Genomic DNA, 23,346 nt, shown 5'->3' with positions numbered 1-23,346 from the left:
TGGCCACATGACTGCAGAAACATTTTCGGATAGCACTGGCTCAATGGTCTTGAAACAGAGATGAGCTCCACCCTCTATAAGGTAAAGGTTTCCCTTGCACATATGTGCTAGTTGTTGCTGACTCTAGGGGGCGGTGCTCATCTCCGTTTCAAAGCCGAAGAGCCAGCGCTGTCCGAAGACATCTCTGTGATCATATGGCCGGCATGACCAAACGCCGAAGGTGCAGGGAACGCTGTTACCTTCTCACCAAAGGTGGTCCCTATTTTTCTACATGCTTTCGAACTGCTGGGTTGGCAGAAGTATAATTCGGACCCTCACCACCCTCCAGGCTTTCCACAAAGCCCTTAAAACCTGGCTGTTCCGAAAGGCCTGGGGCTGATGAGTTCCTGTCCCCGCTCGAATGGTGTGCCTGTTGAGTTGTTTTCAAAATTGTGGTATTGTTTGTCTATGTCTTTTTTCCCCTATTAGTATCCCCTATTCCCCCCCCCCCCCCCGACTTGAGTTGTGAGCCGCCCTGAGTCCCTTCTGGGAAAAGGGCGGCATAGAAATATAATAAATTCAATTCAAATTCAATTCAATTCAGAAACTGCTTTCCTTTCCTTGCTATTATAGGTCTGTCCAACCTTAGCAATTCTAGGACTTGTAGACTTCCAGAATCCCAATTATTTCAGTGTGATCACCCCCATCCTCACGTTAAAGACTGTCCATTTAAAAAGCTGCCCATTAAACCTCCTTGCCCGTAAGAAAGACGTGTGAGAAGCCGATTTACGCCATCCTAGACTGGTTGTCCATTTGGTTTGGTAGTTTAACCTCTTGTCTGGAATTTTTCCTGATTCCTTTATTGTGAATGATTGCAGGTGGGAACTCGTGAGTGATTATTGACAAGATGGGAAGTGTTTGCATCACCATCAGTGATTGAGTTCACTGGTTTGGTGGTTCTGGGAGAATTAGAGATGGGAGATGTTGCTGGGGGCAACAGAGTCACCAGTGTTGCAACTGGCGTTTTTCTCTTCCTCAGCAACTGGATCTTTTGAGTGACGCGTGATCAGTTAGAATCATCTGGCTTAATGGGTGACCCTCCAGATTGATTGGAAATGGGGACCCTGTGGGAGAACAGAGCAGATGGATCTTGAAACCAATTGCAGATGGATGATAATGGTGATGATCTGCCATTGATTTCGTAATGTAATCTGTAATGTAATATAATCTCAATTTTGTAAATGTAATCTGATCTCAATTTTGTAAACATAACGTTAATGTAAACCTCAATTTTCAGGCGACCAATCTAACTGCTCAAGAGCATGAAAATATTATTGTGGTAAGTTACAAAAACTCTTTTTTTGGGAAGGGGGGGATACTGAGTCTCCTTCCTTGAGTTTGACTTCTCTAGGGTAGTCTTTCTCCATGATTTTTTTTAAAACTACAGATTTAACATGGTTTCATTCCAAGGTTATGTAGTCAAGTAATAGCTAAGAGAAGCGGTTGGGAACATTATTTTCATTACCCCCCTCCCCTAAAATATTTGAAGAGAAAGGATGGGATTTAGGGAGTTGCAAGAATTAAATTTTACAGCCCATCCATTGCGTAGCTTGTATTGTTAGTATTCATTATATCCAGAGTCTAAAAAATTAGTAGAATGTAAGGATTGAAAGGGATGTTCCAATATATCTTTCCCAAAATAATTAAAGTGCATCTGGTTGGCTAAATGAGGTGAAGGAGAAGTCTATATTCTTCTTACGTATTTTGTTATCTTTTCCTTGTAAAAATGCTAGCCAAGTCAGCCGTTTATCACAAAGGTGAATATGGTCTCCTTAATTTTCTTGCTGAATTTTGGAAGCTCACAATTTCCAATACCATTGTTAAGTAACCTTACCTTAGTTACCATTTTCATCTGGTTCCGTAATGGTCTCAACAAACCTTCCAACACAAATAATGTGACCAAAGAGCAAGTGCAATAATAATCTGTTGCCAGATGTGTGTGCAGCTTTGCTGTCACTTAAAAATCCTTGGAGAACTTTCTAAAGAAGGTCAAATACTTTAGCCACCAAAGTATGGGACTCCTTGGAAAAGACCCTGATGTTGGGAAAGGTGGAAGGGAAAAGGAGGAGATGGAAGAGGATGAGATGGTTAGATAGTGTCGTTGACTCAATGAACATGAATTTAATACTATAAGCCCTCCAGAGTTATCCTGTGGTAAAATGGACGGCCAATAAATTGAATAGGGGGGTGAGTGGATGGATGGATGGACGGACAGATGGATGGATTTGGACAAATTCCAAAAGACACCAGAAGACAGGGAGGCCTGGTGCAGAGAGGTATTCAGCAGGTTCTGGCCAGTTCTGGAGAACCAGTAGCGGAAATTTTGAGTAGTTGGGAGAACCAGTAAATGCCACCTCTGACTGGCCCTGCCCCCATCTATTCTCTGCCACCCGAGTTCCAGATGATTGGGAGGGAATGGGGATTTTACAGCATCCTTCCCCTGCCACACCCACCAAGCCATGCCCACCAAGCCACACCACACCCACAGTTTCGGTAGTAAAAAAAACGTTGAATCCCACCACTAGCCTGGTGGGCTGCGGTCCATAAGGTCGTGAGGGATCGGATATGATTTATCAACTGAACAACACATGGATTAGGAAATTATTCTCAGGAGGTTTCAATAACAGAGAAATTTTTCCTCTGCTTGAGTAGCATTAGTTATGTGAGTCTGTCTTCCAACAAGATAAGTCCGTCTTGAATGCCCACGCTCTCTGTTTGGCTTTAATGTAGGCCTGTGGCTTTTACATGTGTGTTAGTTGGTGTGTTAGTTGTCTCTTTAAATCCAAGTGGAGAAGATATTCAAGCAGTTTAGTTTCCAAAGAATTGATGCTCTGAAAAAGAATTGCCAGAAAGGTTTTTGCAGAAGCTTCTTCCTGTCTTTAAAAAAAACAACAACTGTTTTTGCAATCTGGTACCTGGAATTCTTTAGCCCCAAGACAGACTAAACCTTGAAGAATCTTCTGTTCTGACAATACATCATAATTTACAATCGTGGCAACAGTGACATAATCTGATTATGGGGCTGCTGTTACTCTTAGTGCCATTACAGCATGTAACTGCGTTTGAGTTGCCTAGCAATGAACAGAGAAAGGATGAAGTTAGGAATTGGGAAAACAAGAGCTTTGTTGGAAAGGAAGAAGTTTCCACTTGCTTTGGAAAATTCCCATGGTCCTGGCTTTTGTTAGATCGGGAAACTCTTCAAACAGGACTGTTACTCCAAGAGAGAAAGATGGGCCCAAATGATCAGAGGTTGCAAAAAGAGGTGATCCTCAGAATATCTTAAGTAATATGTTGCCAGATGTTTTGCATAGGCAGTCCAGATCCTTATTAAGAGTACTGAAAAATCAGGGAAGAATAAATCATTTTCCTGAAAGCAAATACCTTGTTTGCCCGAAAATAAGACAGGGTCTTATTTTCTTTTGACCCCTGAAATAAGCACTTGGCCTTATTTTTGGGGAGGTCTTATTAGTTTGGAGGTACAGGAGGCCTCTTAACCTCACCCACGGATCATATGATCCAGGGAGGGCTGGATGTTCTGTCCCTGTGCCTGGCACTCTTGCCAGCCCTGGCATCACAGGGCTCTCTTTGCAGCCGCCACTAAGAGAAGGGGCGTGGAAGGTAGAGTTTGCGGCCATGGGGGCTATTCCATGTGGATGGGAGGTGCATGTGGGGCACGTGGTGGAATGTTCTCCCCTCCCCCCAGGAAATAATGGGGACCGGCTGCACATGTGGTTAAATATTTTAGGGGAGGGCTTATTATCCAGGGAGGGGTTATTTTGGGGCAAACAGGGGAGTGTCACTGCAAGGATGCTGAACGGTGCATGTGGGGTATGTCCCCCCTCCCAAGGAAATGATGGGTGATCTTTCCCAATGCTCAGCATGACAGATAGAGACGAGACTGAGCTGAAGGCTAACAGACTTTATTTAGGCTAACAATTAGCTCTAACCAGTGGATCACTACCCCAGCAGCTGTTCAGCACTTTTGATAGCTATTTTATACCCGGCACTGTCTGATGCGCAACCAATCAGAGTGCGCCCTACTCCCCGCGCTGGGAGCAGACCAAAGTGGAAGCAGGATGCAGCAGTGGGGAGCAGCTGCCCATGCGTGTAAATATTTTAGGGGAGGGCTTATTTTGGGGGGTGGTCTTATTTTTGGGGAAACAGGGTAGCAGAGGAAGAAACCCACACCTCTTCCCTAAACACTTTTCCCAGGATGCTCATCTATCAGTAATAGTTAAATTGCCACCCTGACCACTGTTGAATGTTTGGTGAAGGGATCCTTGGTGCTGATGAGGCTTCATGTCTGATTCGTCTTGTTTGCTCCAGCAGCCCAAATGTTTAGAAATCTCTTAAATGAAATGTGGTTCAGGATTCTGAAGAAGTTTCTTTATCTACGTCATCTTCTGCAGTAACCTTTTTGCCTACAAGAGCCCTTTTCTTCTTCTGGTTGGAGATGGAAGAATAATAGAGAGCCTGCTTCTAATATAACGGCCAGATTATAAATGAATATAAACGTGCTGTCATTCCTTCATCATTTTAGGCACTTGCTCCTTTGCTGGAAAACAACCATCCACCACCTGACTTGTGTGAATTCTTTTGCAAGGTATTTCTGGTGTCCTTGTTTCTTTTCTTAATTTTTGCAACCAATGTCCAAAACTGTCTTAAGTCGCAGCTCCTTAAACAAGTTAAGGTTTTGTTTGTAGAGAGTAAGGAAGGTGTAACCTTTATGGATATACGCAGAAACTGTGATCTAGACAAAATGAGATAAAACTTTTTTTTTTTTAAGTCCAGAGAAAATTGATAACATTCAGACAGTTTTGCTTAGACAGCTGTCGTCCTTACCGGAGCATAAATGGAGGAGAGACAACACAGTCTAAAGATGTTGTTACTGTAGCTTCTCTCAATAAACTTTTTTTTTTTAGCTTTCTGCAGAGTCGATTTTTTTGTCTGATCTACCTAGCGAGGCTGTCCATAACTACAGTCCTCCAAGATAAGCATGAATTATAAGCATTATGGTTGGTTGGTTGGTTGGTTGGTTGGTTGGTTGGTTGGTTGGTTGGATGGATGGATGGATGGATTGGATTGGATTGGATTGGATTGGATTGGATTGGATTGGATTGGATTGGATTGGATTGGATTGGATTGGATGGATAGATAGATACAAACATACATACAGTGTTGGGATTCAGCTAGTTTGCACCAACTTCGGGTTATTAACTTTCTGAGCAGTTTGGTGAACTGGTTGTTGGAAGAAATCATTACGGTAGAGAACTGGTTAATTTATTTGAATCCCACCACTGGATAGATGGATGGATGATAGACAGACACAGAGATACATACAGAGATATTTAATACAGAGATAGATACAGAGATAACGAGCTAAATGAGCAAGCAAGCCAATAACTGTCTGGGATGAAAATTCAATTTGAGGGATGCTCCAGTATTTATTAGCAACTTTGTTGCTAATAATGACTGTTTTGATGTGTTTCCAATTATAACACATGACCTCTCTATGCTACTGAAAGAAATACGTAAAAATTGACATCTATTGGACTTCCCATCTAATATTGGGAATTTTGGGTTGCAAACTACTGTAATCCAGTGGACCCATTGTTCACTACTAGATCTCCCTTGCTTTTAACTGAGATGGTTTCCAAGCCTGACAGCTTCAGAAAGAAGAGGAACAGGCAACATGAGTGAGACGTAACTTCCGTGGTCCTTACTGAGAAGTACTTGTCAATCCCTTCACAAAGATCTCTCTGGTAGATTGGGGAAGAGAGCCATTATAACTGATGTTATCCTTGCTAAGATGAATAAAATGTTGGGTCATTAGAGGCAGTGGATTGTGCTTTTTCTCACCTCTTTTTAAATCTAACCATCTCTTGACACAGCATTGCCGAGAACGCCCCCGGTCTATGGTGGTCATAGAAGTCTTCACTCCAGTGGTACAAAGAATCCTAAAACATAACATGGTGAGTCCATCACTTCGTTGCCTTGGTTTTTCAGTACAAAAGCTTCACTTTGCTGTTATTTTATGTGGTCCGTTATGTCCATGTAATGTATTTATGGAACAAAGAAGCAGGTACCGTGGTACCTTGGTACTTGACTGCGTTGAAACTCATCGGATTTGGTACTCAATGCATTTTGACACAAAAATGTTGTCCCGGTATTCATCCTTTGTTTAGTACTCAATGCATTTGCTAGAACATGTTGATGTAGGCTGCCTTGTGACGTACTACATTATTCCTTATGGGAAAAAATTGTTTGGTATTGATTGTTTTGGAACCAATTAACAATGAGTACAGAGGTGCCACTGTAGTCCTAAAATACTTAGGTTCATGCTTCATTGGAAGCCTGTCTCCATGTTTATCTAAAAAGAGAAAGTTGGTGAAAGTTTGTGGTTCTTTTCCCTCCTAAAGGCTACCTCTTTGTCTTTTGTGAAAAATGGAAGGTGTGGAAAGTAATTGTGCGAGGGGGGGGGGCATCCTTTTTCCAAAAGTGAAACATGGAATGGCTAAATAAATATTCATAATCTGCTCTCCTGCCTTTCTACCTGAAATGTTTTCTAGACAGTATTTAATGGGAAGACTTATACGTAAAACTTTCCTCTTTTTGATACTGGTACAGAAAGGACAAGCAACGTATTACAGGTCAACAGGCAAGAACAGAAATGTTTTTTCCCCCTTCGGGAGGCACTGTGATTTATATTCACAAGTGCAGAGAGGTTTTAGCCCTTCCTTGTTCATCTACTTGTTTCATCTTTCTTAATTGACTTTTATCCTTGAAGTTGAATCAAAGAGCATGATTGGACTGTAAAAGCTGCTGAAAAAGATTATGCCCCGTACTTTTTTCTCCCCCTTCCTAGCATTTTCTTGCAACTTGCAGGATCTGTTTCTTTTGGATCAATTGAGTGATGATCCATTGGTTGAGACAGGAATTTACCAATGGGCTTGTCACCCAAGTGTGAGAAAGAGTGATTGGCTCAAAGTCACCCAGTTGGCTTTCATGCTTAAGGCAGGACTAAAATTCACCATCACCTGGTGATTGATCCAAAGTCACCCAGCTGGCTTTCATACCTAAGGGAGGACTAGAACTCACCATCTCCTGGTTGTTGATCCAAAATCACCCAGCCAGATTTCATGCCTAAGGCCGGACTAGAACTCACCATCTCCTTGTGATTGGCCCAAAATCACCCAGTTGGTTTTCATGCCTAAGGGAGGACTAGAACTCACCATCTCCTGGTTATTGGTCCAAAGTCACCCAGCTGGCTTTCATGTCTAAGGGAGGACTAGAACTCACCATCTCCTGGTTATTGATCCAAAGTCATCCAGCTCGCTTTCATTCCTAAAATGGGACTAGAACTCACCAGCTCCTGGTGATCAGCCCAAAGTTACCCAGCTGGCTTTCATGCCTAAGGTGGGACTAGAACTCACAGTTTCCTGGTTTCTAGCCTGGTGCCTTCAACCACAAGGCCAAACTGATATTTGTCAGTCTTTTCTGGGCTGAGAAACTAGATAGGGTCTAGCTTGATTAATATTTTGATGCAGACCCTAAAGAGCTCCCAAAGTTGCAAGAAGCTTAGAATCTACTGAAACAAGCTTCCAGAAGAAGATAATAGCAAACAGCTTCCAAAACCAAGTGCACAAGCTTCACATGCTAACCATGAGTCATGTTTTAGTCAAAGAACTTCTTACTTTATGAGAGGTAGGTAGGCAGTCAGGCAAGCGATAGATCGATTCATCACTTGTCTTTCCAAACAACCAAGCAGGAGCTTCCAGGCGGGATTCTGAATCACACCTGCAATTTCCAGGAAGGTCCTGCCTCAGAGGCTTCTTCCCACTTGTGGAGAAATACACTCACCATATGGGGGAAAGTATACGGGAGGGTGAGACTTTCCTTTACACAATACAGCCATGATGGCGAACCTATGGCAGGGCACGTAAAGCATTGCCCTATCAGCTGGCCAGCGTGCGCACTAGCCAGCTGACTTCGGCCTTCTTTTGAGGCCATTTTTCACCCTCCAGAGCCTTCCCTGAAACTTCCAAAGCATGAAACACTGGCCCTACGGGCAAACCAGAAGTTTGGGAATGGACTTCCAGTTTGCTCATAGGGCCATTTTTCACCCTCCGGAGCCTTCAGGGAAGCCTGAAGATTTTGTATTCTTATGTCTGCGTCCATTTTCCTATTAAATCTAGGTCTTAATCCATCGAAAGCAATGTAACTGCTTGAGTAGTATTCTTTTTTTTAAAAATTAGGCAGTAACCTTCCTCTGAATCAGTTGCCTAAACTGATGAAACAATCACCTTTCTGCTTTGCAGAAAATCTTTTGGTTTACAAGTAGCACAACCCCCTTCACCTTTTTTTTTTAAATGCACCCAGGCTGATTTTGCAAACTGAAACCTTGCAACATGAAATGACTTGTGCCAAGAGGTCTGCAGATTTTCACTTGGCTGCCCATGAGTCTGCCTCTTGCAAGAAACATGTTCCCCATGGGCAATTTATTTTAAAAAAAATCTGCACAGCCCTTCAAGAAGAAAAGCTATCTTAGAGGGAGCCAATGGTGGGGTTATCCCCAAATAATGTCAGTATGCAAAAGACAGTTGACAATCCGTTGGAGCTCTAGGGGAAGATCTTTTTTAACTGCCAGAGTGCTTTGACCATCCAGGGTAGATAATGAAAAGCTGAGATTTATGGTCTGGCCTTTGCAACTTCATTGTCTCCGCCGCCGATGTTCAAATGTTCAGCTTTTGCATTGCTCCGGCAATGCAAAAAGACTCAATCTTCTTGGTCCTGATGAATTTGGAGAACCGCCATTTGTGATATCATACAAACATTTGTTATGCTAACGGCATTCTAAGTGGAGGCGTAAATCAGTCAAAAGATCTCGGCTCCTTTTGTGAGTTTGTGCAGCCCCGTTTGCTGGCCAAGCAGGGGTCGGACAGACACGAGCGTTCGGCCAAGGGACTGAGGAATTTCACAAAGAAAGGAGCACAAGGCATCATAGCGGGCTGTCAATCATTTATGTCCGTAATGCCTGCTCGCTTTCAACCAATCACATTTGCAACATGTGTCTAAACTGTTCCTGAACTTTTTCATACCAGTTTTTAAGAATACCCCTACCTTCATTGCTGGACAGGAGAAATGTTGTGGTGTAGTACCTTTAACAACATAAAAGAACATGGAATACCTTCATTTGGGTACCTGGCAATTTAGCTGTGGCTTCTTCCACTCTGATAGACAGAAACAACAACAATAGCAATAGAATTTAGCAATAGCACTTATATACCGCTTCACGGTGCTTTACAGAGTCAGCCTACAATCCCCCAACAATCTCCTCATTTTACTGACCTCGGAAGGATGGAAGGCTGAGTCAACCCAGGGGTGAAATCCAGCAGGTTCTGACAGGTTCTGGAGAACCGGTGGCGGAAATATTGAGTAGTTCAGAGAACCGGTAGAAGAAAATTTGAGTTGTTTGGAGAACCGGCAAATGCCACCTCTGGCTGGCCCCAGAGTGGGATGAGAATGGAGATTTTGCAATCCCATTCCCCTAGAATGGAGAGAGAATGGAGATTTTGCAGTATTCTTCCCCTGCCGCACTCGCCAAGCCATGCCCACAGAACCGGTAGTAAAAAAAAATGAATTTCACCACTGAGTCAACCTTGAGCCGGTGAGACTCGAACTACCAAATTGCTGGCAGCCGGCAGTCAGCAGAAGTAGCCTGCAGTACTGCATTCTAACCATTGCGCCCCCATGGTTCACAACTTAGATCTATATCCCACTTCATGGTATTTTACAGCCCTCTCTGGGTGGTTTGCAGAGCCAGCCTGTTGCTCCCAACAATCTGGGTCCTCAGTTTACCAACCTTGGAAGGATTGGAGGCTGAGCCAAGCTTGAGCCGGTCAGGATCGGACTCCTGGCGGTGGGCAGAGTTAGTTTGCAATACTGCATTCTCCTAAAATGTTTATGTCTCGCTGTCCCTTGATCTCGCCAGCTCTTGGCTCCCTGTGGCTCTCATTTGGGCTACATAACCTGAGCAAAAAGAATGAGTTCACTGTAGGTCTTTAATGTGGACATGCATCTCGAAGCCTTCCAGATGTTCGTGGTAGTCTTCCATCCACAATGGAAGATATAGCCCGAAACCCCTGGAGAACATTCGATTGTGTTGACCAATTTAGACTACTGCGTGTCCCGCAATCAGCTCTTATTTCCAAGTAAAACCGAAGACCCAAATGTTCAAAAGAAAACAAGGATACCTATTGCCTGAAGCGATCCAACATGCTTGGCATCCGAAGCTGTGAAGCTCACTGATGTTGTAATAACATAGCAGCAAATTAAATAACTAGCAAATTTGCTGCTTTTTCGTGACATTTAAAATCAGCTGGCTGACTCAGCTGCCTCCGAATCGGCCTGGCCCTTATTTGGCATGGTTATTCTTTCTGCAAACTTTTTGGGAGCACATTGCATTCAAGCAAGAGAAAACCTTTCAACCACCCAAATCTTGCAGACAGCAACTTCAGAGCTGTGGAGGTTCGCAAGCAATTAAAGAATTGGGGACAAGTATGGGCATATCTTGGGAAGGAGCCTTTCTGCGTTGGTAGCCTTGGAATTTTAGTAATGAACTAGGTGGGGCTATTATAACTCAAGTCTTCTAATCGGTGGACAATGCGTCCCATCCAACCCAGTTAGTCATGCTGGCTGGGGAACATGGTTGTTGCACTCAGGGTATCTGCAGGGCACAAGGTTGAGTAACATTCTTTCCATTATGAGCTGTGGTGGCGCAGTGGTTAGAGTGCAGTACTGCAGGCTACTTCTGCTGCCTGCCAACTGCCTACAATTTGGCAGTTAGAAACTCACCAGGCTCAAGGTTGACTCAGCCTTCTGTCCTACTGTCCTGTTGGACAGAATGGATGTTGTGTTGATTTTAATATTGTATTTCTTATTTTAAAATTTTTAAAAATGCTTTTATCTTGCCTGTGAGCCGCCCAGAGTCCCAATGGGAGTGGGCGGCATACAAATTTCATTAAACTAAACTAAACTAAACTAAGCTAAACTAAACTAAACTAAACTAAACTAAACTAAACTAAACTAAACTAAACTACTGAAGTGGGTAAAATGAGGACCCAGATTGTTGGGGACAGTAGGCTGACTCTGTAAACTGCTTAAAGAGGGCTGTAAAAGTGGTATATGAAGTGATATATAAGTCTAAGTGCGATTGCTATTAATTTAAAAAAAGAGTACATGAGGTCCTTGACTTACAACCATCATTGGGAACCAAAATTTCAGTTGCTAAACAAGGTGATTGTTAAGTGAACCACACACGATTTTACAACCATTCTTGCCACAGTTGTTAAGCAAAACACTGCAAGTTTTAAGTGAATCTTATGGTTGTTTAAGGCAGTGTTTCTCAACCTTGGCAACTTGAAGATGTCTGGACTTCAACTCCCAGAATTCCCCAGCCAGCGAATGCTGGCTGGGGAATTCTGGGAGTTGAAGTCCGGACATCTTCAAGTTGCCAAGGTTGAGAAACACTGGTTTAAGGGAATCTGTCTTCTCTCATTGACTTTGCTTGTCTGAAACCACCTGAAAAGTCCACGAACCATCACGTGACCCGGGACACTGCAGTTGTTGTGAATACTTGTCAGTTTGCCAAGCATCCAAATTTTGATCACTTGACCTATGTTCCAGCATAACTCTGGAATGCTGAAATGAAAAGGAATGCATTATATCTGTTGTTTCAAATCACAGTACTTTTGATAGTGTGCATTTTGGATTCTAATTCTGTTAAGATACAGCCTGTTGTGCCTTGAAGTGGCTTCTACTGTACAGCACAGTGGAGTTGCCATGGTAACAGCTTTACAGTACTCCACAAGGGGGCTCCCTCTGGTAAGGGGGATTTGTTCCAGGCAAAGCCAGATTATCAGCTAGTATCTGTATAAATACTGATTGAAACTTTCCCTTGCTCAAGACATCCTTATTGGAAGTCCAGTCTTTGGCATTTCCGAGTCTTAAATATCTGTTTTCCCCCTCTGTTTTTTGAAAGGATTTTGGTAAATGTCCTCGGTTGCGGCTCTTTACTCAGGAGTATATTCTGGCCTTGAATGAACTGAATGCAGGCATGGAAGTGGTAAAGAAATTTATCCACAGGTAAATATGGGCGTGTGGTAAAAAAAATTCCCTTTGTAGGACCTTGGCCTCGTCTCGCGCTTCAATGGCTCTCCTCGCCATCAGCTTTTGATAGCCAACATTTTGCCATGAGCTTAACTTAAACCTGCAAAAAACAAGGCAGGGTGTTTGTCTATGGAGATTCTCAGTCATCCAGGTCACCGTTGTCCCAAAGGTGCTTTTTCAAAAGTAAGCCGGACTTCGTTTTTCCTTGAAGACGTTTCACTTCTCATCCAAGAAGCTTCTTCAGTTCTGATTGAAGGGTGGCGGAGGGAAGGATTTTAAAAAGGAATCTCTTTTAAGGTTTGAAAGAGGCCATCTACATTAAGATTGAGCAGCCCTCTCTCAACAGAAGGGGTGGGGATACAACACTACCTATCTCCTGTTTATAACACAATCCTTTTAGAAGCTCCAAGAAGGTCCCACGCCCACCTGTTCAGGTGACCTTCAGGTCACAGAGAAACCTCCAAGTGGCCCCAGTGACTCTCAGAGAGAGTGCTAACGACCAGATGACTTCAAGGTATATAGATCCTTCCATTCCTCACCATTCAGTCAGAACTGAAGAAGGTGGGAAGTGAGAGCAAAGTCCAGTTGCCTTTTGAAAAAGCACCTTTTGGATAAAGAAGGGTGTTTCTTCTCAACATTGACCTATAATTTAGCAAACCTTCTCATCCTAGCAGGATCCACACCTTTTGCTGTGTGTCGTTTCCATTCATCAGTGACTCAATCAATGTTTATTTGGTTGATGATCGGCAACAATTAAAAAGAACAAAAGCCGATTGAAGCAAATAAACACCATAATATACTAACAACTAGTAGAATGCATCACAGACCATAGTACTCTCTTCTTTATTATTATGCTAATGCAGTTGTTACCTGGGGTGACAAATCTAAAACATTAATAAGTATAAATTAAAAGAAAATACTATTTCCAAAGCGACTGGTCATTCTGCAATCCCTATGGAACCAAGTCAGGGGGACTGGATTTAGGATTTGTGAGGTCCTTGGTGGTTTGGTGGTTTTCTTGCAGATATATCATTATCCTACCAAGCAAACCCCACTCCATTCTAATACTGAGAATGTTACCTAGTTTGGTAATGAAACATCTGCAAGAAAACCACCAAGCTCAGAGAGCACCAAGGACCCCATCGTCCCTCCTCTTTCTCCCTGCAAACCCTCCTCCCTTCTGGGCCCCATAGTCGTCCTCCTCCCCTCCTCCCTGCAAACCCTCCTCCCTTCTGCCACTGATGATGTTACCTAGTTGGGTCATGAAACATCTGCAAAGAAAACGAACGATCTCAAAGGCACCAAAGACCTCATAGTTCAACCCTGAGATACAAATGTTCTCTTTTATTAGTCTTTGTGCCTCTCCTTCCTTAACAATGCTCTTTGTGGACACACCATCTGACATCCCTTTCCTGTCGTTCCAGTATGCACGGCCCGACCGGCCAGTGTCCACACCCACGGGTCCTTCCGAATCTTGTTGCCGTCTGCCTAGCAGCCATTTATTCCTGCTACGAAGAATTCATCAACAGGTTAATTTCTTTATTTCTTTTTTCTCAATAGATTTTAGACTGTGTTTGTTAAAAATCCATACCGTGTACGGGTTCTGGGAAGTAGGGGGGGGGAAGGAGGAGGGGGATTGGTGGGGAGGGTGGAGGGAGGGAGGGGTATACATTAGGCTAGACAAGAATTTGGTGGTAAACTAGAACTATTTTGACACAAAAAAAAATTGTACTCCGATGTCTCACTGATTGAGGAATGATGAAATGTTTGTTTTAAAAGAAAATAAAACTTTTGGAAAAAAAAAAGAATTCATCAACAGGTCAGTCACCTCCCCCCCCCCCCCCGTGAGCCCTTTCAGGGGTAACCCTCAAAGAAGGAAAATGCACTTGCATCAAAACGTGTTACGTTTTTAGAATAGAATGAATGAATGAGCTGGAAGGGACCTTGGAGGTCTTCTAGTCCAGCCCCCTGCTCAAGCAGGAGAACCTATACCATTTCAGATAAGTGACTGTCCAGTCTCTTCCTAAAAACCTCCAGTGATGGAGTGCCCACAACGTCTGAAGGGAAGCCTTTCCACTGGTCAGTTGTCCTCCCTGTTAGGACGTTTCTCCTTAACTCCAGGTTGCTTCTCTCCTTGATTAGTTTCCATCCATTGCTTCTTGTTCTGCCCTTTGGAGAATATTGGTAATTTGACTCCCTCTTCTTTGTGGCAGCCCCTCAAATACTGGAATACTGCTATCATGTCACCCCTAATTCTTCTTTTTTTCAGACTTGCCAAACCCAAATCCTGCAACCGTTCTCCATATGTTTTAGTTTCCAGGCCTTTTCCCAGCAAGCTCTGCAGAGGAAGTTGTGGGGAGGGGGTGTTTGTCGATATTGAGGTGAAATTGTGAGGAACGGGGCAGATTTGGAATTTTGCAAGCATGATGTGGGAGACCTTTGGTTGATAGAAGAAACCAGCTCACCAGTATGCTGTTTATTAACTCTCTGTGAAGCCCAAGAAGCCTTCTGGCAAAGAGGCATCTGCTTTGCTTTTCCACAAATCCCATTTTCTAGGAAATTGAGTTGACTATCCTGGTGGGCTGTTTATTGAGAGAAACAATTGCATCACAATTTTGCATCATCGGGGTGAGACTGTTCTGACCGAGGCTTCCCAAGAGCATGAAGCAGACTCCTTGTCCCGACAAAAAACCCTTTTATTAATTGACTGTGAATTCTGCTCATTCACATCCAGCAAAGTCTTTCAAGGGAGGATTGACAGTCAGAGACCTTATCTGGCTGGGAAATCTGACAGGCCGATATCTGCAAAGCTTGGCAAGGAGTCTCAGAGAGTCATTCACCAATTAAGTGAACTAATTGTCTCCTGCAAACTCCACTCCCCTTTCGCTCCTCTTTTATTTCCTCTGATGGAGGTCATTCATTGTCCACCTGTGGCCTGACTCTCAAGTTGACCCCTGTTCTTTAGCTGAAGTCTGTTCCCAGGGTGTGCATACACAGAGTTGCCAGACGAAGGGAAGTCTGGCAACTCTGCGCATGTGCACACTGGGAATAGGCTCCAGCTGTTTGTCTGCCTCACTGATGTCTGACTCTGAAGGCAGCTGATAACTGGCATACGGTTCTGTCCCCCTCTCTGCCTCTGACACAGAACCCTCATCTTAGCCTTCCCCAGACTCCAGGACCGGCCCATCTTCCTCCCCAACCTCCTCACAGAGATGATTGCATTCCTCCCAGACTGCTGCAAAACAGGGGCTGCGTTGCAAATCCCTTTCGAGAGACATCTGTTTTCTTGTGGTATAAATAGGACAATGTAATTGCAGCTGGCCAAGATTTAAATTTAAAAAAACAAAAAGAGTCGCACACAGCAATAAAAAAACAAGGGAGGGCATGTTGCAAGACTTTGCAAAGTAGCCATCTGGTCTCTTCCCCATTATTTCTGTTATTTACATCTGGCAACTTCGATGTCAGACCTGCAGTCACCTTCCTTTTAGGATCTTTGGCCTGCCACTCACTCTCTCTCTTTTTCTTTACTATGCTGTTTCATTAGTGCGGAATTGGGAGGGGGGATAGTAAGGAGTAGAATGTGTTGTTAAAATAAAGCATTCCTTTCTAGAAGCCCAAGGTCATTCTTTGTCTCCGCACCTCTGCACCTGACCGGAACTTGATGGGTGGAAATGCCAGCATGGCAGAGGAAGATTGGACCATGTGATGGACTTGTGGGTGGGGGACAAGACCATGAACTTTCAACTGGGTGGAAAACCCAGGAAGCTTTCAGATTTGGCTTTTCCACAGATGTACCAACATCTCTCTCTTATTAAATTGGAACTTTAATGAAAGTTATGTTTGGAACTCTGATTTAATTCTGGATGATATTTGGAATGCTGACATTAACCTGAACCCCCCCCCCTTTTTTTTTAAATCTTCCCCTCCTGCGACAGCCGGGACAACTCTCCAAGCCTGAAGGAAATTCGGAATGGCTGCCAGCAGCCCTGCGACCGCAAGCCCAACCTGCCTCTCCGTCTTCTCCACACCAGCCCTGACCTGATGTCCCGGGAGGCTACACTGGCTGAATCCCGCCTCAAGTCCGTCATCGTCACGTCCAACGAGATCCACGTTGAGGTTGAACGCAACAACATGGCTAACCAGAAGATGACCGCCAGCATCGGCAACGACAGCGAGCCCAACCTGATTGACTGTTTGATGGTCAGCCCCACCTGCAGTAGCATTAGCATCGAACTCAGCGCTCAAGCAGACCGTATCCTTGGCTGCTTTGTGGAAATACTCAAGATGCTGTGAGTTGCTCTTCCCCATGACTTTCCAGATAGCCCACATGAGTTTCTTGGGTTCCTACTAGGGAGCACACCCTGTGGCCTTCCTTCTCAATTTCAGCAGGAATCCCACGAAACAAGCAGATAGCATAGTAGTAAATCTAATGCTGTTCCCGGGTATTGGAAGAGATATCAAGTCCTGCTGGTGGATTTCCCAAATTAGCATGAAGGATGAAAGGGGTCATCTTCATTTGCATGTTGGCTCCTTAGCACATGTTACAGGAAAGATGGAACCTGTGTTTCTTATGCTATTCCCAGCAACTCTTGTTCCATTGGAGGATTATATATAGAGGTGGGCTGCTGGGTGTTCTCGGGGGTCACGGGAGACCCTGTAGCTAACATTCTGTGCAATTTGGAGCACCCCAAATCCGACTCCTAGCTGGCCTCACCCACCCCATCCCACATCTCCCAGGAGTCCCCATGCGGCCCATTTTTGGATGCATGTGAGTTAAGGGCACGCATGGAGGTTCGGGGAAAGAGAAAAAAGGGCCTAGCAGAAATTTGGGAAGGCTGCAAATGGGCCTCCAGAGCCTGGGGAGGCCGTATTCGCCCTTCTGGAGGCGCAAGGAAAAACTCCAGAGCCCGTAGAGGGCAAACACACACACACACACACACACACACTGTGGTGCAGGAGGCCGACTAGGCCATGGCCACATCCACCCAGCAACCAGGCAGAGAACCCCTCGCTAAAATTTTTGAAGCCCACCCCTGATTATATACAGTCACAAGTTTGTGTTAAGTCAGCACTGCTTCCTTGCAAAAGACAACAGCTTGCAGATTCAACAACAACAAGAAATGGAATTAACATAGACAAAACACAGGGTGGACATAGGTGTCTATTAGGGTTTCACCCTCAGGCCAATTACCAAGTTGGAAGTTGAGTGAAGTTGGACTTGAATTGTCTTTTCTAGGTACTCTCTAAGGTGCTGAAACTATAACATCCAGAACTCACAACTAGGATGGTCCATGATCAGGAGGGTTGAGTTATTATTATTAAAAGTCTCATCTGGGTAGCTCCAGGGGCATCAGGTTAAAGAAGGCTGCCAGAGACCAAGGTTAACTTCATGCACAAACACAACATCAAATTATGCTGGCTAGAAATATAGCTTATTCACTGTAGTAAATTCTGCATGGAGTTCAAGCTAATTGTGCTTTTCTAATTACAGATCAGATTACGAAGATTGGAGACCAGCTCTGGCCAGTTTGCTCCAGCCCATCCCATTCCCCAAAGAGTAAGTTTTTAGGGGTTTTTTTTTTTGGATGTTTTATTTGCTCATTTCCCTGGTAGATAGCTTGCATTAGTCAGAAAGAACTACTAACTAAGATTTAATAGAAGAGTCTAATAGATGTAGCTTATAGCTAAGATTTGTCTGTAAGTCAGGGACTAAAAAGGTAGTTAGTCAGACCAAGATCACATTTGTTTCCTTTATTTTAAATACATATATTTTGTGATTCTGGGGCATCCTCACTGCTATAGTTAACAGTCAACACAACTGTTAATTGTTAAAAATGCAGTAAAATTCTATACAGTGTAACCAAAACAGTGAGAGGTCTAATCAAATAAAACCATCTGAATTGACATTTTTTGCTTTCGTATTATATAAAAAAACCCCAGAGTTCCACCATTTAAACTGCAATCACAAAGGAAATTGTTGTTGCAGTTTACTTTTTCCTTTCCCCCTCTTGAAAAATGAAAAAAAAAAAGATATGCGCAAAACTGCAAATTAAAATAATTTTGAAAATGTAAAAACAATGACTACAATCTGGAGATAATTGTGCAAGGAGTTAGATGATCATCCCAGGAGCTTTTGTGAAGATTTGAAAGGTGGACCTCCTAGGCTTTCTCAGTTAATGACTATTCTCAGTCATTAACTGAGAATAGCATTAGCAGTAGCCCTTAGACTTATATACCGCTTCACAGTGCTTTACCGGCCTCTCTAAGCAGTTTACAGAGTCAGCCTATTTGCCCCCAACAATCTGGGTCCTCATTTTACCCACCTCGGAAGGACGGAAGGCTGAGTCAACCTTGAGCTTGGTGAGATTCAAAGTGCCAAATTGCAGGCAGCCGGCAGGCAGCAGAAGTAGCCTGCAGTACTGCAGTCCAACCACTGCGCCACCACGGCTTCAGAGAAGGCTGTCAGACCCACCTAAATCTGCAAAAATGGGAGTTCCAGAGTCAGATGTAGGTGGAAGGGACTTTTCAACAAATAGAAACGAAAAGTGAACAGGCTCATTTGTTTGGATCAAACAAGAGGTAAGCAGTTGCCTCAGCAGATGTATTAGGACAAGGCCAGCCCCGCCGAACCATAAGAAAGGCTGAGCGCCAAAGAATGGAGGCCTTTGAACTCTGGTGCTGGAGAAGACTCCTGCGAGTCCCTTGGACTGCAAGGCGACCCAACCGGTCAGCCCTAGAGGAGATCAACCCTGACTGCTCTTTAGAAGGCCAGATCCTGAAGAGGAAACTCAAATCCTTTGGCCAGCTAATGAGAAGGACGGACTCACTGGAGAAGAGCCTCATGCTGGGAACGATTGAGGGCAGAAGAAGAAGGGGATGGCAGAGAATGAGGTAGCTGGATGGAGTCACCAAAGCAGTTAGTGGGAGTTTGAATGAACTCCAGAGGATGGTAGAGGACAGGAAGGCCTGGAGAAACGTTGTCCATGTGGTCGTGATGGTCCGGACACAACTTCGTGATTAACAACAACAAGCCCCGCCAAAAGAAGAAGCATCAAACCACAAGTCACTCTGCAAACACAGCGTTGAATCCAGCGAAACAGTTCCTGATGGTCCCTCTGCAGCCTATTAATGACACCAGTGTTTATGAAATGAAGATTTCTCTGCGGGGTGAACATTACAGCCTATAATCATCCAATTTGCAAGCTTAGGCCTCCCTGGGGAGCCTGGTGCCTTTGGAAGGCCCCATTTTTTTCCACCAACGTGCACGTTCTTCTGAAAGACTAGGGAGAAAAGGCGAGAGTCCTTCGGTGTCATTTATCCGAGTCGGGTTTTGTGGGGTGTTTTTTTACACGCAAGGACCCCAGGGCAGAGCGAGGAGGTGATACAAGGAGCTCTCTGTGCAAGTGACCATTAATTGCTTTGCTAATGATAATCAGAGGCAATGGGCCTTAATTGCGGTGCAATTAACAAACACACCTGGGACATGAATCAAGCTGAAAATCCTGTTTACAGATGCATGGTTTTGGTCTCCTGGACCTAGAAATTTCCATTTGCGTCTTTGATGACACACAGGTGTCTGTCTTCCTTCCTTCCTTCCTTCCTTCCTTCCTTCCTTCCTTCCTTCCTTCCTTTCTTTCTTTCTTTCTTTCTTTCTTTCTTTCTTTCTTTCTCCCAAAGTAGCTTAAGGATGGATCAACTCCCTTTTAAGCAGTGGTGGGATTCAAATATTTTTCCTACCGGGCTCTGTGGGTGTGGCTTGGTGGTGGTGGTGGTCATGGGATTGGGTGGGAGTGGCCAACTCGACATCACTCACACCCATGCCCACTCAGTCACATGAGCCCCCCACCAAGCCATGCCCACAGAACCCAATAGGAAAAAAAATGAATTTCTACCTATCTACCTATTTTCTGCCCAGGCCTGGCTTAATCTGGCAAAGGCTGCCTCCTCCTGCATGCCACCTGCTCTCCCTTCGCCAGTCCCATTTCAGCTCCTTCAGAGGCCCCAGCCCTAGCCCCGCTTCCCCCCCCAACCGCCTCTTTCTTTTCTCCCGCGGCGGCTGGTTCAGACACCAGAAGGCAAGCTCTCTTTTCGGTGCGATTGCGAGAAGTCTCCCAGCCGCCACCTTTTTCCCAGCTGGAGGCTGCTGAAAACTACCAGAGGTCTCGAACGTGCTGAAAAAGCCGCTTCCATCGCCACCCCTTTGCGTCAGCCGTGCATGTACATCCCGTTGCCTGCTGCATCGCTCTACTCAGACTTGCCCAGGGAAGCCCCTCCGGTGCAGCAGGCAATGGAATGCACATGTGAAGGCGGCTACTACAGTGGGTTTTTCAGCGTATTCGAGACGTCTGGTAATCTGGTGCGAACCGGCTGGATTCCACTTCTGCTTTTAAGCCCCCAGGGTTCCATACAGCAGTTTTGCATGGATTGAGGCTTGGGAGGCTACAGTCTTGTTGCAGGAACATTTGAGGCCATTTCCTGTCTTTCTTTTCAACAATAACTCATAAGTGCATTTAACACACCGGATGTGTAATGCACTTGCTCATTTCTTATTGAAAATGAACACTTTTGTAGTTTGCTCAAGTGGTGCGGTGGCCCAGAGGTGGAGCTCTCACCTCATAATCAGGAGGTTGTAAGTTCGATCCTAGGTAGAGGTAGATATTTCTCTCTCTTGGCACATTGAGAATATATACTGAATATAACTCCGCATTAGCGACAGGAAGGGCATCTGGCCAGTAAAAACTCAGCTCCATTCAGTTGCCCAGAGACTACCCCACAAGGGATTATGGGGGAAGAAGAAGATGAGGAGGAGGAGGAGAAGAAGACGTCTCTTGTAGTTCGCTCGCACTATTGTAGGATGCTTCCTTGCTGCCCAATTTGCAAGGCTCCGAGATGCTCATCCAAAGAATGCCAATCGCCCAGCTTTGCTCTTGATGATGTTAACTACAATTTAGATCAGGTTGAGTTGGCTTTGGGTCGCAGAATCTCTGGGATGACGGTGGTCAAGAGACCCCAGCTGGTCATTGGAGCTCATCCTAACAATCTGGAAGTTGAGTAACAGCAACTGGACTTACATCCTTGTTGGCTTGAGACATTTCGCTGCCCATCCAACCTGCTTCAGCTTCTTGAGTCTGAACAAGTTGGCTAGGGGAATCTGGAGAAAAAAACCTTGAGATTGCGGCGGGAATACCCCTAAGATTTTTTAGGAGTTGGACATTCTAACAACTCTCTGCCCCTCTTAACCAACTTGTTCAGACTGAAGAAGCTGCTTAGATGGGCAGCAAAATGTCTCAAACAAACAAGAAAATAACTCCAGTTGCCATGATGATTCTGCCTGGATGACGGAGAGTCTTCATCAACATTCTAATAATGTTTTCTTACTGAATTCCTCGTTTTGCTTCCTATCTCCTCACCAATTAGGGGCACACTAAAAAAATGACAATAACAAATTCACTGAATTTCTTAGTCAGTTTCTTCACAAACACATACATGGACTTATAATTTTTTTTTGTGCCCAAACCATAGTTCCCTAAAAGAACAAATTTCTTTGGATGAAAACTCCATCAGGTCTGCCTTCATCATGAAAAAGAAGCTGGTGTATCTCATGATAATTATATTAGGATAGTGCCGATGCAGCTACTTTAATGAATCTCAAAAAAGTTTCATCGTTGCACTCTTCTGTGTTAAATTGCTCCTTCTGGATTAAATCCCAGGTATCCTACAGCCCTGAAGCATAATCAACAAATCAGAAAACCTTTCTATATCAAGGGTTTGCTCATCCAAAGGCTGTTTTTGTTTAGATTTACCTGTGTTTTTAGCTTTGTTTTGTTTAATTAAAAGAGTGCTTCTCCCTCTCTTTCCACTTGTTTTGTTCAGTTTGAAATGGTGCCCTATGCTAGGACTGTTCCCCACAACATAATGACTCTCCTTAAAGCCAGTGGCCAGAAAGGCTAGGATGATGGGATTAATAGTCCAGCACAGCTGAGAGGACAAAGTAGCTCTTAAATCATTTCTTGATATGCATTAGTTCTGTGGGTTTTGTATTATTATTATTATCTCTCTTTTTTTTTAGTTTTTATTTTACACATATAAACACATCAACAAAAACAAACACATGACTTAAGGAACACATGACTTAAGGAACAAGGAACAAGAAGTTCCATCATACAGCAATTCCGTATCGGTTTCTTTGCAATTAGTGTTTTCCCTTTCTATCTTACATTCATGGTCTCTTTATTCGTTATCCATTTTTATGTACAATTCTATATTTATTTATACTTAGCTATTTATAATCAAATATTGTTTATCTATAATGTGCTATATATTCTTACTATCATTTATTCGCTTACATACAATTCTAGGTACATTCACATGGTTATTCTTTTTCTTTGCCAATCTTATATTATTGTTATTCCATTTAAGAGATTATAGGGTACAGTTTGGATTGTATTGTTTACCATCCCTAGCGTCTGTTATGACACCACCTTATTTTCTCTTTCTTTCCTTTTCTCTCTCCCTTCCTTCTCTACTTCCTTCCTTCCTCCTCTCCTTCCCCTTCTTTCTTCCCTTACCTCTCCCCTACTCTTACCCTCTCTCTTCCCCTTCCTACCCTCTCTCCTTCTCTTCTTATTATCTCTTTTATTCATTAAACATGACACTCAGTCAACTGAACATTTAAAAATGCATCACAAATACCGTTGACTGGTGCTGATGGTTGATACGGGTGGCTGCCAGCATCCTAGGTATCAACCAACTACCTTCTTAAAATATATGATGTTCTGAGTAGCGCAGTTTTTTGCAGTTTTGCTGGTGTTATTGCAGGAAGCTGCAATTTATTGATGTAAAATTCTTAGACATGGTGCCAAGTGTCCCGATGGCAATGGGTATCATGGTTACATGTTCATCCATAGCCATGTAGTTTCGATAGCCAGGTTGTGGTATTTCATGATTTTTCCCAGTTCTTTTTCTTCGACTCTGGCATCTCCTGTACAGTGATAACAATAAACTGTATGCTTTGGTCCTCTACAACTGTGATATATCTGGTGTGTTGTGCTCCAAATGACAACCCGTTTGTATTTGAAAGTCATTGTTGTTGTTGTTTGGGAAAAACACCTCCGTAATAATCCTGTGTTTTTATTTCAG

General features: G+C 43.8%; 1 protein-coding gene across 2 annotated transcripts in view; it reads left to right on the top strand.

The window, feature by feature from the left end:
* The window catches only part of CMIP (c-Maf inducing protein), a 178,681-nt gene that overhangs the window by 134,796 nt on the left and 20,539 nt on the right, over positions 1–23,346 (top strand). For both annotated transcript variants that reach the window (XM_032230400.1, XM_032230401.1), the window contains 7 exons: positions 1,277–1,318; positions 4,580–4,642; positions 5,931–6,011; positions 12,080–12,183; positions 13,632–13,736; positions 16,143–16,496; positions 17,699–17,764. In XM_032230400.1, coding sequence (XP_032086291.1) covers positions 1,277–1,318; positions 4,580–4,642; positions 5,931–6,011; positions 12,080–12,183; positions 13,632–13,736; positions 16,143–16,496; positions 17,699–17,764 — 815 coding nt within the window. The remainder of the gene's footprint in view (positions 1–1,276; positions 1,319–4,579; positions 4,643–5,930; positions 6,012–12,079; positions 12,184–13,631; positions 13,737–16,142; positions 16,497–17,698; positions 17,765–23,346) is intronic.

The sequence above is a fragment of the Thamnophis elegans genome, chromosome 14, assembly GCF_009769535.1.
Source record: "Thamnophis elegans isolate rThaEle1 chromosome 14, rThaEle1.pri, whole genome shotgun sequence".
Classification (NCBI taxonomy): domain Eukaryota; kingdom Metazoa; phylum Chordata; class Lepidosauria; order Squamata; family Colubridae; genus Thamnophis; species Thamnophis elegans.
Note: the sequence above shows the minus strand (reverse complement) of the source record. Positions and strands in the feature narration are given on the sequence as shown.